At 45.6% G+C, this 15,236-nt stretch overlaps 1 protein-coding gene across 1 annotated transcript in view; it reads right to left on the reverse strand.

Moving 5' to 3' along the window:
- Positions 1–6,908: 6,908 nt before the first annotated feature.
- The window catches only part of LOC147691901 (microtubule-associated protein 1 light chain 3 gamma-like), a 50,818-nt gene continuing 42,490 nt past the window's right edge, over positions 6,909–15,236 (reverse strand). Inside the window, exon 4 of the mRNA XM_086936702.1 lies at positions 6,909–7,613. Within this exon, the coding sequence (XP_086792828.1) occupies positions 7,454–7,613 (160 nt within the window). The 3' untranslated portion in view covers positions 6,909–7,453. The remainder of the gene's footprint in view (positions 7,614–15,236) is intronic.

The following is a 15,236-nucleotide window of genomic DNA, read 5'->3' on the forward strand; positions in this document are numbered from 1 at the left end:
AAATTCTTCATGACTATTAAAAATATACAATACATAGTATGCTTAAAAATATTTTTAGAAAAAGACTGGTCATCTTAGTCATCAGCTTCGGATACGATGTTGAGCACCTCCGAATTCTCTGCCCTGGGACGTCAGGGACTTCTTCTGGCACTGGTGCTGCCTGTTGCGCCATAACGTGTTGTTGAGCCCAGCGATCACGGTTGGTCTTTTTGGATCGAAAGGAGGCGCAGGCTTGGCAATCTTTTTCCTCGTGTTCTGGCGAGAGACAAAGATTGCAGACCTTGTGGTGGTCGCTGTGTGGAAATTTAGCTCAACACTAGGGGCATTTTTTAAATGGAGTCCTTTCCATTAGCCGTAGGCCCAATTGGCATCGATAGGCCCAGCTGGCCCGCGTTGGCGACCGGAATAGAGGATGTTTGAGATAGAGCGTTGAAGGGCATGCGAACGAAAACAAGATCGAGTTGTGATGGTTTGGAAACAGTGTACCGAACCAGAGCCAAAGTTACATCCAAACCCGATGGCGGAAAAAAACAATCTGAGGATGGAGTCAATGCCCATGTGCACTATTGCCCAAGGGAGGAGTCCCCTATCTTGTGACTACAAAGATTTATTCCAAGACAACAACAAACTGCAATCATCCGAGCCCAACACCAGATGGCGATCTATGCAAATGTATGAATTCTGCAGCTCATATGCCTCGAACAGTAATACTCCTGCAGAGATTGAGGGGACTGGTTTAAGTTTGCAAAGTTGTACCGCGCAATGCGAAATGGAAAAGGGTAAAGTCATGGATACGAATCATGCACCCACAATGGACACAATTTTCTTTAAGCGTAAACAGATGGAGTCCGAGGCAAGGGTTGAGCACAAGAGAGCACATCTGGCCACAAAGAAAATACCAGGCGCAGTGCGAGAAGTTACCAAAATTTGTTCCGAAATGGCAGAGCAGGTCACCTTAGTGGAGGAGGAGAGGGCGGCAGCTGAAGCGGTGGTGGCAACAGTAGAGAAAGGACAAAATCTACAAGAGACCCAGCTTGATGTGGAAGATGGGAGGATTTCGAGAATCGGCAACGTAGAAACAACTTACGGTTTCTCTGCCTCACAGAGAATGTGAAGGGATGCAACATCAGACACTTCATGCTCCAGCTACTTAAAGGGGTGCCTTCCCAGAGTTGATCGGATTGGGAATCCAAAATGCAAATGGTTTACAGGTCCCCCCCTCACCCCCAAGAAAAACCTCACTCTCCAGCCAGAACGACAGAGAGCCATCCTGGTTTATTTCTGTAATTTCCCTCTACGTCAGGCGATCTTTGACAAGGCAAGACTGAAAGTAAAGAGATCATACGATGGGAAAACATTTTTTGTCCGCCCACACTTTTGCCATGTGGCAGTCTAGAGGAGATAGAGACTCAGGCAGCGATTTTCGCCCTTCTAACAGCTAGGACGTCAAGTATTTCTGCTAAACCCAGCTTTTCTCAAGGTGATCTTCAAAGGAAATACTCAGACTTTTCTCTGAGGTCAAGGTACAACAATATTTGAAAGAAATCTTACGAAATTGGACTGGGCTGATAAAAGATCCTTTTGCTGTTTCTCTTCATTTGACACAAAAGGAGAATTTTGTTAGGTTGTAGTGTTTCTTCCTCTTATGTGATCTTTCTTTTGAAAATATATCTTTTGGGTTCTTTGAAGGGCTATCCAGGCTTTCTGTAGAAGGGGCTTCTACCCCTTTTTTCTGAACTCGTCTTTCTCGGGCTTAGACGGGGGGCTGAGTGGTTTAAGGCAGTGAGTGGTGGAAGCAGGAGCGGCATGCGGGTTAGCACCATCATCAGGGTCAGTAGTGACCCTTTCGCTCAAGGCATGGGTTGGGAGGGGGGGGGCCTGAATTGGTGGAGGGTGGGTGGTCAGTGAGGAGGGGATCCAAGCACAGGTTGAGTTTTGTAACCTTCAGGCAACTTTATTTTATATTAAAAAAAGATGACTAGTGTAAGAATAGCTTCAATCAATATCTGTGGCCTAAATAATTTTCGGAAGAGGCAGGGAGTTAACATTGATGTGCAGTATTTAAAAGCTGATATACTCTGTATGCAGGAAACATACGTTGAGGGGTCCCAGAAATATTCATTGGAATTCACAGTGTATCAAGTTCTCCTGGACTCTGCAAGGTACCCGTACCGGTGGGGTAGCAATACTTGCTCGTAAAGGCAAGATCCGAATCACTAGATTCAGGGTGGATACATTCAGAATATGGGCCATTGTAGAATGCACTCATGATGGAGGGGTTTTTACACTATATCACGGTCACTGATGATTTAGTACTATTGGTCTGGATCAGTGTTGAACTGGTTGGGTGGCCACTTCTATTAGTTGTGTGTGGGGATTTTAATATTAATCTAAAAAGGGATGCCTTGATGACAAGCGCTGCGATGTATCAAGCGCGTAAGCCCAAAGTCTTCTGGTAACTAGTTCAATTGGTTAATCTACATGGGCATCTTGATGTTTAGGCTGATCAAGAACCATTGGACCCAGGCTATGCTTACTATTCTGCCCCTCATAAGGTGCATGCGCACCTAGACTATTTTATTTATTTCAGTAGGTTGATCTCCGCCTCTCGCATATTTGAATATCCCTTAGTGTTAAATTGATATTCATGCTACTTCGCAGTCTAAGGGGGGGATGGTCATTTGAAAGTGCTCTGTTGCTAGATGGAGATTATATTTTATATTTAAGGAAGTGGATTCCATTATTTATGGCTGAAAATCTAGGGACTGCTCCCATTGAAGTAGTATGGGGTACCTTTAAAGCTGGGATTCATGTGGAAACAGATATAGTTGGAATAGACGGAAACAGGAGAAACACCAATGGCAGGGACTCTACCAAACCTGTCTCGGCCTGCGATAAGCCCTGATAGAGGCCGTTACTATGGGACTTGACATTGAGGCAGCCCAGCTTCGGGTTATATTGGCTAAAACAGCAGGGGGGGGGGACGACGACATCTCTGCTAAAAACAGCGGCCGAAAAATATACATTATAGAAAAACAAAACCTATGAACTGAATGAAAAAAAGTGGGGCATACCTTAGCTCTGCATGCTACTCAGCAGGCTACACACAGTGACATTAAACAAATTCAAGCCCCCGAGCTTGGTACCATCTCCGGAGCAAGGGGGGGGGAATACTCTCTGCTTTTCAAAGATTCTATCAGAATCTGTATGGTGAAGAGACAGTAGATCCAGAAGGGATAGAGACCTATTTAGATCAGGTGACTATGGATGGATTGGGGCGGGAGGATCGGGAGCTTTTAGATTTACCCAGATCGATAGAAGAAATTACAGCTAGTGTCGGGATTAGTATCTGGAAAAGCCGTGGGGACAGATTTCATCCCGGGGGAATTTTATAAAGTCTTTGCTACCACCCTCTATAACTTTATGTTGGCGGTATTTTGGGCCGTTCAGAGGAGCTGTCACCCTGATTCGTGAGCTTCTGCTAGGATGGTAGCATTCCCCAAAAAGGGAAAACCGGTGAATCAGTTAGGATCTTATCGACCTTTTACGTTACTTAAGTCTGATACTAAAGTATTTTCTAAAATCTTAGCCTCAAGGCTATCTAAGGTTATAACAAAAATTGTCTTACCCATACAACACCTTTATTCTGGGAAGGAGTACCACAGACCACATCCGTCGGGTAATCACTTTATTTGATGTGGTCAAAATCCAAGGGGACCCTGGGACTCTGTTATTATTAGATGCTAATAAAGTGTTCGATAGGGCTATTCTAATCCCGCAGATGGTAACTAGGGTCTGAGAGACTAAAATCTAAGCTTACGCGGATGACGTGCGATTGTTATCCATGCCCCCATCGAAGCAGTCCGGGAGATCAAAGTGGAGGCCAACCTCTTTGGACGTATCATGGGAGAAAGACTTCATAAGGATAAAACGCAGATACTTCTAAATGAGAACACAAAGTATGAAGACACACAGGTGGTCTCCAACGCAGAATATTTGGGTGTCAATATCAGCGTAGACATGGATCATGTGGTAGTGGGTAATTTGGGTCCAATAATTTATAAAACCCAAGGCCAAGTTGCTTAGATGGAATAATCTCAGACTCTCCCTGATTGGGAGGTGTAACTTAATTAAAATGATGTTCCTTCCAAGATTCCTGTTTATCTTTAGGGCTATACCCAGTGAGGTAGAGAACTTGTGCTTCAAGGCTGCGAACGGCATGACTGGGAGGTTTCTCTGGGCGTATACCAGGCCCCGGAGGACTCAAGTTCCTCTCCCTTCCAGGTAAGGGGGCGGATGAGTTGTACCAAACTTCCAGCTGTATTACTGGGCCTCGACACTGCAACAAATAATACCCCTGCTGTTTGACCTGCCTCAGGAAGGGCTGTGTCTGAATACTGTACCGTCATGCTTTGAATTAACCCTTGAAACTGTAGTTCAGGGCTGATTGTTCCAGAAATTAAAATATGGCCATTTTAAAAAGGTTAGGTTCGAGATACTTCTGTATGCTTTTAGAGTGTGGACTAGTGTCGAGAAAAAACTTGGGGTTGGTCGTTTTAGTTTCTATACTCCCCTTCATGATAATCCTCTTTTACCGGATATATTATCTGTATTTTAGGCGATGGAGGAAAAATCTTGGTCCATTTATTTTTTGGGATTTCTTGATTGATAAAAGTTTTACAACCTTTAAAAATATGAGGAGTAAATTCCTCTTAGGAAATAATTAATTCTTTAAATTTTGCAAATCAGGGATTTCATAGGGAAGAAAAGAGGAGGTGGGGAGGGGTTCAATAGGATTCAACTTGTAGATTTACTAGCTAGGCATACATCTTCGATTGGAGATATTTACAAACTATTAAATGACAGGATGGGGGAATGATATTGAGAAACATGCTACTCGATGGGTGAGGTTACTGTAGTCCAAGGAGGACTCTACTCCTTAGCATTAGCTTGGTCAATACTTATATCTGCCAACCTACAGATTCAACATTACAAGATTTGATGCATATGTTGGCGGAATGTCCGGGTCTAGCGAATTTGAGAAGGGAGATATCCCATTTTTTGGGGATACAATTAAACCTGCAGACTAAGGTTACCTGGAAATTGATTTTGCTGGGAGTCCAGGAGCAGGAAGCTCTTCCCTCAACTTATTTTCCTTTTTTATTTCTCGCCATAGCAGTACTCGGACTGTGCTTGGCAACAGCATGGTTTGACCCAGTACCTCCGTCATTCAATCACTGGTTGGCCCGGTTATTCTTAATCTATCACTCTGAAAGAGCAGTTTATGTACACAAAGGTAATCTAGCTCGTAAAAAGGGGCTTCAAATATGGGCCCCTTTGAGAGACAGGTTTGTATCACAGGGACAGGAATGAACTCCCCGCTTCTCCTTGATCACACTGGCTCCTCAGATACTTTTTTTGGTTTCATTGCTACTTTTCTCTTCACTTTTGTTAACCCGGTGTTATGGTGTGATGTGATCTGAATAGTTTTATATTATAAATAGATATTTGAATATCAAAGGCCCAAAAGCTTTAAGAGGGCACTCAACGGGTTGCCACTAACTGGTTTCTCACTATAATCCGCCCCAGTTTGCAGATGTAGTTTTCTTTTGCCGACGCGTTTCGAGGTATTACACCTTTTCTTCTTGGGCTGCTCGTTACAAAATCGCACGGATCGCTCGCATTTTAAACATGTTTTTCTTGTTTTATTTCAGTTAGTTGATTGGCTCTCTACGTTTAGTACGTGTGCCTCATTGCCTTTTGGGACAGGTAGTCCAATACGAGCATAATTAAAACCTTTGGTAAGTTCCATGCGCACTTTGTACATCATTAAAAGCATATTGTATTCCTTAGTAGGATGATAGAACCCCAGGTCGATTTTCTTTTCACTCAGCTTCCCGTGCGGACGCGATACGGACAAGTTCCTCTTCACTAGCCTCTTTGGAATTGCAGATGGTGCTTCTCTCCAAGGCAGGGCAGCCGTGTAATGAGCAGCCCAAGAAGAAGAGGTGTAATACCTCGAAACGAGTCGGCAAAAGATAAGTACATCGGCAAACTGGGGCGGATTATAGTGAGAAACCAGCTGGTGGCAACCCGTTGAGTGCCCTCTTAAAGCTTTCGGGCCTTTGATAAAATAAATAAATAAAAATATATACATATACATATATATATCTCTCTCCCCACTGTATTTCCTGGCCAATAATGCAACCTTTATCTGTTTGTTTTGGGTTTATTGGAGGGGGGGGGGAGGGGGGGGGATAATCAAATGTTATGATAAAATGCAATAAAGATGGTTAAAAACAAATGAAAGTACACTCATTCATGAGGGTTGTTAGATTAAATTCTTTCTCTCATACATGCATTCTACATAGACAGCAATACACTTTGCTACTTTTTTTCCAAGGTTGATAAAGCAGATAGGACAGGCTTTAATGTGATAAATAACATGTGTGTTTACAGTGCAAGTAAACCACATTTGTGAACACCTGGGTTGATATGCATTGGCTTATTAAAGCCAGAACAATTGGCTTTGCCAATCTTTGTTCAAATGAGCAGCTGCTGAAGCCTTGGTCTTGAATATTTCTCCAGGACAGACTATGCGTTGGGAAGAAAGTTGTGAATGTGTACTTTACTGGAAAAATAAGCCAAGTGTAGGGTAGACACGGGCCATTGGCAAACTCCCACCAAAAGTGTGCCAAGCCCTTTTTTGTAACCTATTTTGTTTGAATCGACTCCTTTCTGTGGTCTGCCAACCTGAACATCTCACCAGTCTGGAGGAATGGGGACCGAACGAAGTAGTAATAGATGCAAAAGCAATGCCAATGCCCTACAAAATGGATGTCACTTAAGCTCTCCTTCCGAGCACAATCCCATCATCTCGAACTCCCTCTGAAATAAATAATATGAGGGACGTATGAAAAACAATTTATTCAGCAAAAACAAATTTCAACATTTGCATTATATTTTAATATTTAAAATAAAAATCATTTTCTCCTTAAGATGTTTTAAAAAGTGTGTTGAAGGCTGTTTTGTATGCATGACATGCCCCCCCTGCACTCCAGCAGGAAGCAGAATCTCCTGCACATGAGGGGCCGGATGGAAGATTACTTTAGATAAAAGGCCACAAAACCAAGTCAGTTCCATCCACGCTCATACTTCCAACCAAAACCCACTATTTGTCGCACAGCCTTCTGCTGACTTCCACTGTTCCATGAGCCGCCCCCACCCCCACTCCAAAAAACACAGTCCAGCTGTTTTGAATGTAGGTCCATATTCTCCCATGTGGCTCTGGCAGGGTGGTCCAGTGTGTCCTCTCAATGAATGGGAAGGAACTCCTGCCTCTTCTGTTCCTCCAGCAGCCCATCATAAATGGCTGATGGAGAAAGCAGGCAGGCAACTATTTGCTGGCACAAGAAAGCTGCTGTGTGCCCACTGAACGATTGTGCATGGCATGCTAGCCAAATACTTCCTGTGAGGCGTAGGTGAGGTATAGGAAGCCATCTTCGTCCCGGTGGGCCGCGTACACCTCTGCCATACTCATGCTAACTGTGGGTAGAGTGCGGCCATCCAGCAGGAAGTAGAAGGCGTGGGCATGGCCGAGAGGCATCCGGTTCCTGCAGATAAAGTAAAAAGAAATCAATACAGCAACAGGGGTTGGAAGGGCATCACTACAGGAGAATGGCAGAGTGACAAGGGGGCGAGAAACAGGAGACTGGAAAAGGAGTTCAAAGTTGCAGTGCAAGAGGGCAGTGCTGAGAACAAGTCAAATCATTAAACTGCAAGAAAGGGGGAATGTTGAAAGGGTACTTTAGCAGCAGTGTATAAACAAGCACTGAAAAAGCTAACGTGCTATTTTTTTAAAGTGAAAAGTGCTTGGTCATTAATTGGCGACTGTGTGGATGGGCGAGTGTGTGAAAAGGGCAAGTCAACAGTAGGGTGGGAGTGGCATGTATGTATGAAAGAATGGATGATTGCATGGATGGATGCAGACCGGTTATACCAATCTTACCTAAGAAAACCTCAGACTGCAGTAATATGATAAATATGGTGCTCAGTTTTCCGTTTTTTACAGATAAATACAAACAGAAAACCATCAAATGCTCTGTATTTATTTTTAAACATGAAAAATATATGGATTATATTTGATGGTGTACACCATGATAATAGGTCATTAGCTTTGTAGACTGGCACACAGGAAATTAGAAAAAACATGAGCCTATTTAAGTGCTAAAATCATAGGAACTATTTCTCTATCCTTTCTACCCCCCCCCCCCTCCCGTCTTCCCTCTGAGTTTAGGCAAATAAGATGAAACCACTCAGTCGAGTCGCCATGACTCTTTCAACGTTTCACTGACTCTCCTTAACCCCTTGCGTGCGGCCGCGATTCTGCGCCTGTGCGGCGCTTTTAAAGAGTGGGCGGGTTTATGACGGCCCACAGCCGTCATCAGCACACGAGCACCGTGCTGCATGACGAACGGGGTCTGTCATCAGCACGCAAGGGGTTAAAGGTGATTTTTGCCAATTAACCGCTCTCAGATTCCACCCTTTAAACACACCACCCCATGGCATATTCACTCACACCCTTGTATGTGAAGGCGAACCGCAAACAAATTGCGCCATTGCTCCTTTTCTCTAGTAATCAATGTGCATTAACCCCATTGTCTTTCTGAACAAGCAACTATTGTATCAGACAACACAAAACCGAAGTCTGTCGGTTGAAAGTGTTTTATTTCTCAACAGCACACGGCTACATGTCAGCGCATCCTGATGTCGGCTGGACAACTGGAGGAGCCTTGGGGGAGGGGGCTTTAGGGGAAGGGGCCATGTTCAAGGTGAGCCACCCCCCTCCCCCTCTGTGGTACAACAGGAAGGGGTAAGGATGGGGGTGGGGTGGTTAGGGGATGAGAGCTAGTTTGGGAAGAAGACCAGCAGGATGGCGAAGAAGGGTGTGGGTTGGGTAAGGGGCCACAGCAGACATTGGGGAGGAAGGCCCAGGGTTGGAGGGGAAACCAGCACAAGGGGAGAGGCAGACAGATCCACGGTGGGGCTCCTGTGTCCCAGGAGCACCTTAGTGGCTCAGATCACGGGGGTCCAAGGAGGGGGGTGGATGCAGGAGATGCAACCGGGAGTAAAGAAGGTATCAGAAATAAGAGGAGAGGGGGTGGGGTCAGGAACAGGGTCCAGCGTCTTCCCTAGAGGCGGAATTGTATAAATGGAGTGAAGGGGAGGAGCGCGGGGTGTCCGAGACCAAGCAGGGGAATGTATGCCACCAGCCATGGTATATACACGCCGGAGGCCCAGTGCGGAGGAGGGGCACCCAGCAGGGGTAGGGAGGAGAGGGGGAGCGCAGCACAGAATGGGAGAGGTGGGGCGGGTGGGGACATATAGGGAGCAGGGGTACCCGCCACGGGTGGAGAAGGGCAGCAGGGGATATTGGCTGTGGTTTATGGTCTTAGGTCAGGCAGGAGCAGGCAGGGATACTAACCCCAATTTGCCAGACCTTACTTTTTCTTTACAGGATCAGCAGGCACAGGATAAGGCAGACTCTGGTGAGTCACATGCCAGTTGGGCCAATGTAGGCTCTGGGGCAGCGGTGAGGTGTATAGGGCGAGAGCACATAGCTGGGGCCGAAGGGCGGGATGTTACCCAGTGGTGCCCGGGTATAGATTTGGAGGAGCTCAATCTCAGGCAGGTCGGGGGGGGGGAGGGGGGAGGTTAAAGAGATGAATGTCATACAGTTAGATTAGAATGAGGACAGCATAGAGGAGGAGATAATTGAGGAGGGATTGGGGTCACAGTAAGGATGTGCCTATTGTGTTGTAGAAAAAGGATAATAAGATGTTACCTGGTCCAGGTCAACGCCATTCAACCCCCTGCACAACTGTTTAGGTGGCTGGATGAAGTGTGGACACCGATCTGGACACTGGGTAAGGCCGATGGGGGGTAAGCTCATCATGCTCGCTCCAACCAGACTGTCAGTAGGGACTGCCTCCGGCGGAGAGGAGACGTGTTGGGAGGTCAGTCTCTGAAAAGGTTTGTATGTGAAGGATACTGGGGTAGGTACGGAGGCACAGACGTTCGAGGGGGAGGCAGCACAAGTGGGGCAACAGAAAGTCAAAAAGACAAAAATATAGGAGACGGCACAACGCAAGGATTAGGTGGGGGGGGTAGAAGGAAAGCAATAGGTTGCAAGTAGAAGGAGCAAAAGGAAGTCATGAGATGAAGCTGCAGAAGCTCCCTCACATGGGTGTGACGAAGCCAATGGAGGACACTTCATGCGGACCACAAAAGAAAAGATATGAAAGGGGGAATATGTAGAGATGCTGGAGTTATTACACAGGGAATGTAAGTCAAAAGAAGGATCGAAGGAGGAGGAGCTGGAGTGGTCTAAGAGGCCTAAGGTGCCCAAGACAATAGACAACTGGACAGTAGCCTTCGTGATATTTGCGAGCGTTTATTGTGAAAAGTCCCCAGAGAGCTGCGTGTCCTTGTTTAAATACATGGACATGCGTCGTCACACTGAGGCGTTCAGAGCCATGCCTGTGCGGGACCAGACGGCGAAATTGATACGGAGTTCCAGGAGCTCCTGGGGGTAGCCCTGGTGCCAGAGAAGACACAAGGGCCAAGCTCGGTGTTGTCATTTCTGGGTATTGAATTGGATTTGGTGGCAATGGAGGCACGCTTACCGACGCACAAAAAGCTGCATATGCAAATGTTGATAGAGGACATGTTGGCCAGACAAAGTGATGGTTAGGGTGGTACAAGTGTTGCTAGGGCATCTGAATTTTGCATGCCGGGTGGTCAGGTAGAAGATTTTGTAGGAGACTGAGCAGGTAATTGGCAAGGCTTACACTGCTGTGCCATCACATGCACTTGGCCGCAGGGACGAAACAAGACTTCCGCATGTGGTGCAGGTTTTTGGTGGAATTCAATGGCATCCCCATGACAGCACCTAAGGAATGGGATGACCAACTGTATTTAGATGCGGCAAGTGCTAGTGGTTTTGGACTGTACTGGCAGGAAAGCTGGTGCGCTGTGGATTAGCCTAGATATTAGAAGAATGGGGGCATGAGTTGCCTTTTTGGAGCCCTTTCCCCCAGTGGGAGCTGTCACAGTGTGGGCACAAAGGTTGTCACACAAGAGGGTCATTTTCAGGGCTAACATGGCTGTTGTACATGTGGTCAATAAGCAGTGCGCCAGGGACGAACAGGTGCCCAAGTTACTTAGAGTTCATCTTTAGTTGTCGGAAGCATGATATTCTGTTTCAAGGCAGACATGTGCCAGGGGTGTACATTGAAATTGCAGATACAGTCTCATTCGCAGTACAAGAATTTCCATGGTTTTGCCAAGGAGGCGGACATTTGCAAGACACCGGTACCTGCAGGGATGTGGTCAATAGGAGACAAAGGATGCTGCAACTGGTGGTAGGGCCTTAGGCTGTTTCCACTAGGATGGCATATCGTCAAGCTTGGCAGGAGTTTCTAGAGGAAGGGGCGCAGAAGCCTGAGGGAGGAAGATGATGTTCAGTTTATTTTGTCATTGATTGGCAGAGGTCTGTCCAAGGTTACCATTACAGGCAAGCTAGCAGGGATTACATTTATGGGCACGCTGCTGTGGGGTTATGCCCTTTCTGCGGGCGAGTTGGACAGACGTATTCTTGAAGGCTGAGCCAGGGATATGGGGACCATGCTCAAGGTTAGGAGGCCATTGTCAGTGCAACTTTTGGCCAGGCTCTGAAGGATTATACCAAGGATCTACAAGAGTCACTGTTTTCTGCATTAATGTCATGAATGTATTTCAGAGCTTTCAGCGTTTCAGAGCTATTGGGGAGGAAAGTAGTGGCAGGGCTAGATTGGAAGGCGGTAGCGTGGAGGGGGGGGAAGAGGAGTGTGGGAAGGGTCTCGCTTAAACCCTCTAAGACAGACAAAAGGGGAATAGGAAAAGTAGTAGTAATGAAGGCCAGTGCGGATCCTTTTTTATGTCCAGTAGGTTGGGGGTGTATGAGGGGTCTGGGGTCGTTTTTCACAGTATCGGGGCAGGTGGTAACTGCTGCGCAGCTATTGTGGGTGATTGAGATCCTTGCTACAGCTGAGGGAAGCTCCAGGAGAGTTTGACACGCACTCATTCAGGATCAGGGTAATCACAGATGCAGCGAAGCGGGTTTGGCACAGGGACCGGCGTTTGACTTCTGATTGTTTTTAGAGATCTATCAAGTTGGGGGAGCCTAGAGACTGCAAGATGTAGTTTTCTATTTACTCACACGTGTCTTTTCAGGTGCAGAAGCGGGGCTGGATTAGGCATAGCTGTTTATTTGGATAGTCGGTCACTCGCTTGCAAAATGGACGGAACATGAACATCAGAAGGAGAAAGGTTTTAACCTTGTGTTAGACTTACTTAAAAAAAATTGGCACACAAAAAGGTGGCATGAGATGCCACAATCTATTGCCCTCCTAAATAATTTAATACAACGGCATATTTGCCCTGATGTTTTAATTGTACATCTAAGAGAGCATGATCTTGTGGTATGCAAAGGTTTAGTTTTACTGAAGCAGATAAAAAGGGATGTATGGGGGGGGGGGGGGGGGAGAGAGAAATCAGACAGCAATGGTCAGGATGCTTTGTCATTTGGACAGAATTTATTCCTAGGGGACAATGGAGCGGGCCGAAAGACCTGCCACTATTGACAGAGCAAGGAGGAAGATCAATAGGGACGTGAGATTATTTTGTACAGATGAGGTTTTCGGTTGAGAAGAGCATCCAGAATTGAAGTATGCGGAGGTACTTTTTTCAGAGGGGGGATTGAGTGCACTTGTCTTGCTTTGGGATGGAGCTAGATCAGATAAAAAATGTTTTAGACAGGTTATTAGACATACAAAGGTATCCTAAATCTTCCTCGGTTAGGGGTCAGAAAAGTCATGGAAAGGAAGGGACTTTTCTGAGTGGCATCTGGTAGCTAGTTTTTTTTTTTTTTTTTTTACAAGTTTACAGGTTAACTTTACAGTTACAACCAAGTTACTCTGGGAGCAGGCAATAAGGTTAAGATACATAGGTAGATGTTTAGAGAAGTAGATAAGAGGTTACAGGATTAAAGTACAACACTTAAAGACAGTCTTTTTGTGAGGGGTAGTTTTGCAAGGCAAAATCCAAGGGTAATTTTGTGAGGACCACCAGTCTTCAATAAAGCGGCCTTTTTCACACATATTAGAGCATGATGGTAGCGGTGCTGCACCCTTTCGCCCTAAAATGTAAACCTCATACATCCTTGAGGTAGTGTACATTTAATAAGGACAATCCGTTCCCTAACCCTCATAGAAATGAATGGAGCTTAGAGCATAGTAAGTGTGTCAAAACTTAATTACAAAAGTCATACTTTTTAACCCCATTTAGGTCCACTTTTGGGTGGGGATATTTCTCAGTGATAAATATTCTGTCATCCAATTTAGAAATGCCTAAAATGTGCCTGCTTTGCACGAGTCTCTCCCTCCTAAAAAGCTCCAAGAACGATTCCCACGATACCTGCATTTATTTTAAAAATACTATCCACACGAGCTTTGAACATTTAAAACAAGGACCGTATGAGCCGTGGTGTGGTGTAGCGTAGGAGCGGTGTAGTATAGCAAGGGTGCTTTAAGTCCCAATGGAAACAAGGAAAGTGCCCCCAACCCAGCCCCTGGTTTGGGCATAAATTCCGCTATAATTGGTGGTTCAGTGGGCCACTCCAACTCAGTGTCCCGTGGCCACTGCATTATCGATAGCTACTCCCTGCACTTGGGATATACATGTAACGTCCAATGTAAAGCGTGGCGCTGCTCGTTTTGAATTTGAAATACGCCAGTGAAATGGATGGAAGCAGGGGGGGGGGGGGGATGGCCTGCTGGAGGTAGACTGGGTTGCAACCAAGGATCTGCATGCTTCATAGACCAGCAGCTGAAGTCTTTGGTGTGCCTGGATCTCTACGAGAAAGAGGACGGTGCCTTCCGTCCCTGCAGACAACGGAGCACTGACCAAGACATAAACCACCCCCACATGACCAAAGGAGGCAGATGAGGAAGAAAGCCAGCATCATACGGAAGGACTAGGAGAACCTATGTAATAGAATAAAATAAACCTGAAAACCGTGCCTGCTCCTGCTCCATCTTCAAATGGCAAACACCGGCCGCAGCCATTTCCACAGAGAAGGGCGTGAGAAACCCTCTGCCCAGTCTCCGTTCGCTTGCGGAAAAGCAGAAGGTCATCTAAAGTAATTGGCCAATTTACCTTGTGTTTGGGATTTTATATTTGTGACGCTGGCAGCCTGTACAAATAAACCCTCCTGTACAAGTTTGACATGTAGCATCATTTTTAATAACGGTTTATCTGATGTTACATACCGCACACAAGCCATGCTGATTTTAACTGGGCTTGTTTATGCACAGAATGCACTGAGGAGCTCAATAGTAGTTGGGGCCCAAAAGACAGGCACAATCAACATAAACAGGTGCATTTAAATTACCTACGCTCAATTGTTCCTTATTTTCAGTATGTTTCCACTTAGCAGCAGTTTGAACTTAGGGTATGTGTAGAACTGCTCCGCATCCATGAACTGTTTGCACAAGTAACATAGATATGCAATAGCTGCAGGTTTGTGCGTTTCTCAGAAATCTGAAGGAAATCACTGTTTACCGTTCAGTTTAACAGGCAGAAAATGTAATATTAAGCACTGCAATGACCACTGTGCTGTACCACTTAATAGGTTTAGGGAAAACATTTTTAAATAATAAAGCTCGAGAAGAGCTCTTCTCGCTCCATAGACCACCATGTAAAAAACAAGCATTGGCAAAGCCAATGGGTATCACCTATGCAAGAGCTATTGTTTTTGTCATGGTCTTCTACCCATGTTGTACAGTTTCGCAGCTGCTGTGCAGCAATGCTGAAAATTGGGGGGGGGAAAGCAATAAGACACAGCCAGCACTAGATGCGTCAGATCGTTTTTTGTGGTGGGATGAAAACAAGCCAGTTAAGATTTTGAACATACGTTTTTTTTCCCTCTATTGGAGGCACAGCTGTACAAGTCGACCCGGTCTATGACTTCTCTAGATATCAAACCCAGAGACACTTCACTGTGCAGCTTCCATGATGGAGTGACATCATGGAACTACACAAGAAAACAGAAATATAGTAAAACTTCACTTTGTGCAAAGAAGTCATGCTTTTCCCTCCAATTTTGCGTACCACATATACATTACATCTGATTAGCA

This window comes from Lissotriton vulgaris, chromosome 9 (assembly GCF_964263255.1).
Source record: "Lissotriton vulgaris chromosome 9, aLisVul1.2, whole genome shotgun sequence".
Classification (NCBI taxonomy): domain Eukaryota; kingdom Metazoa; phylum Chordata; class Amphibia; order Caudata; family Salamandridae; genus Lissotriton; species Lissotriton vulgaris.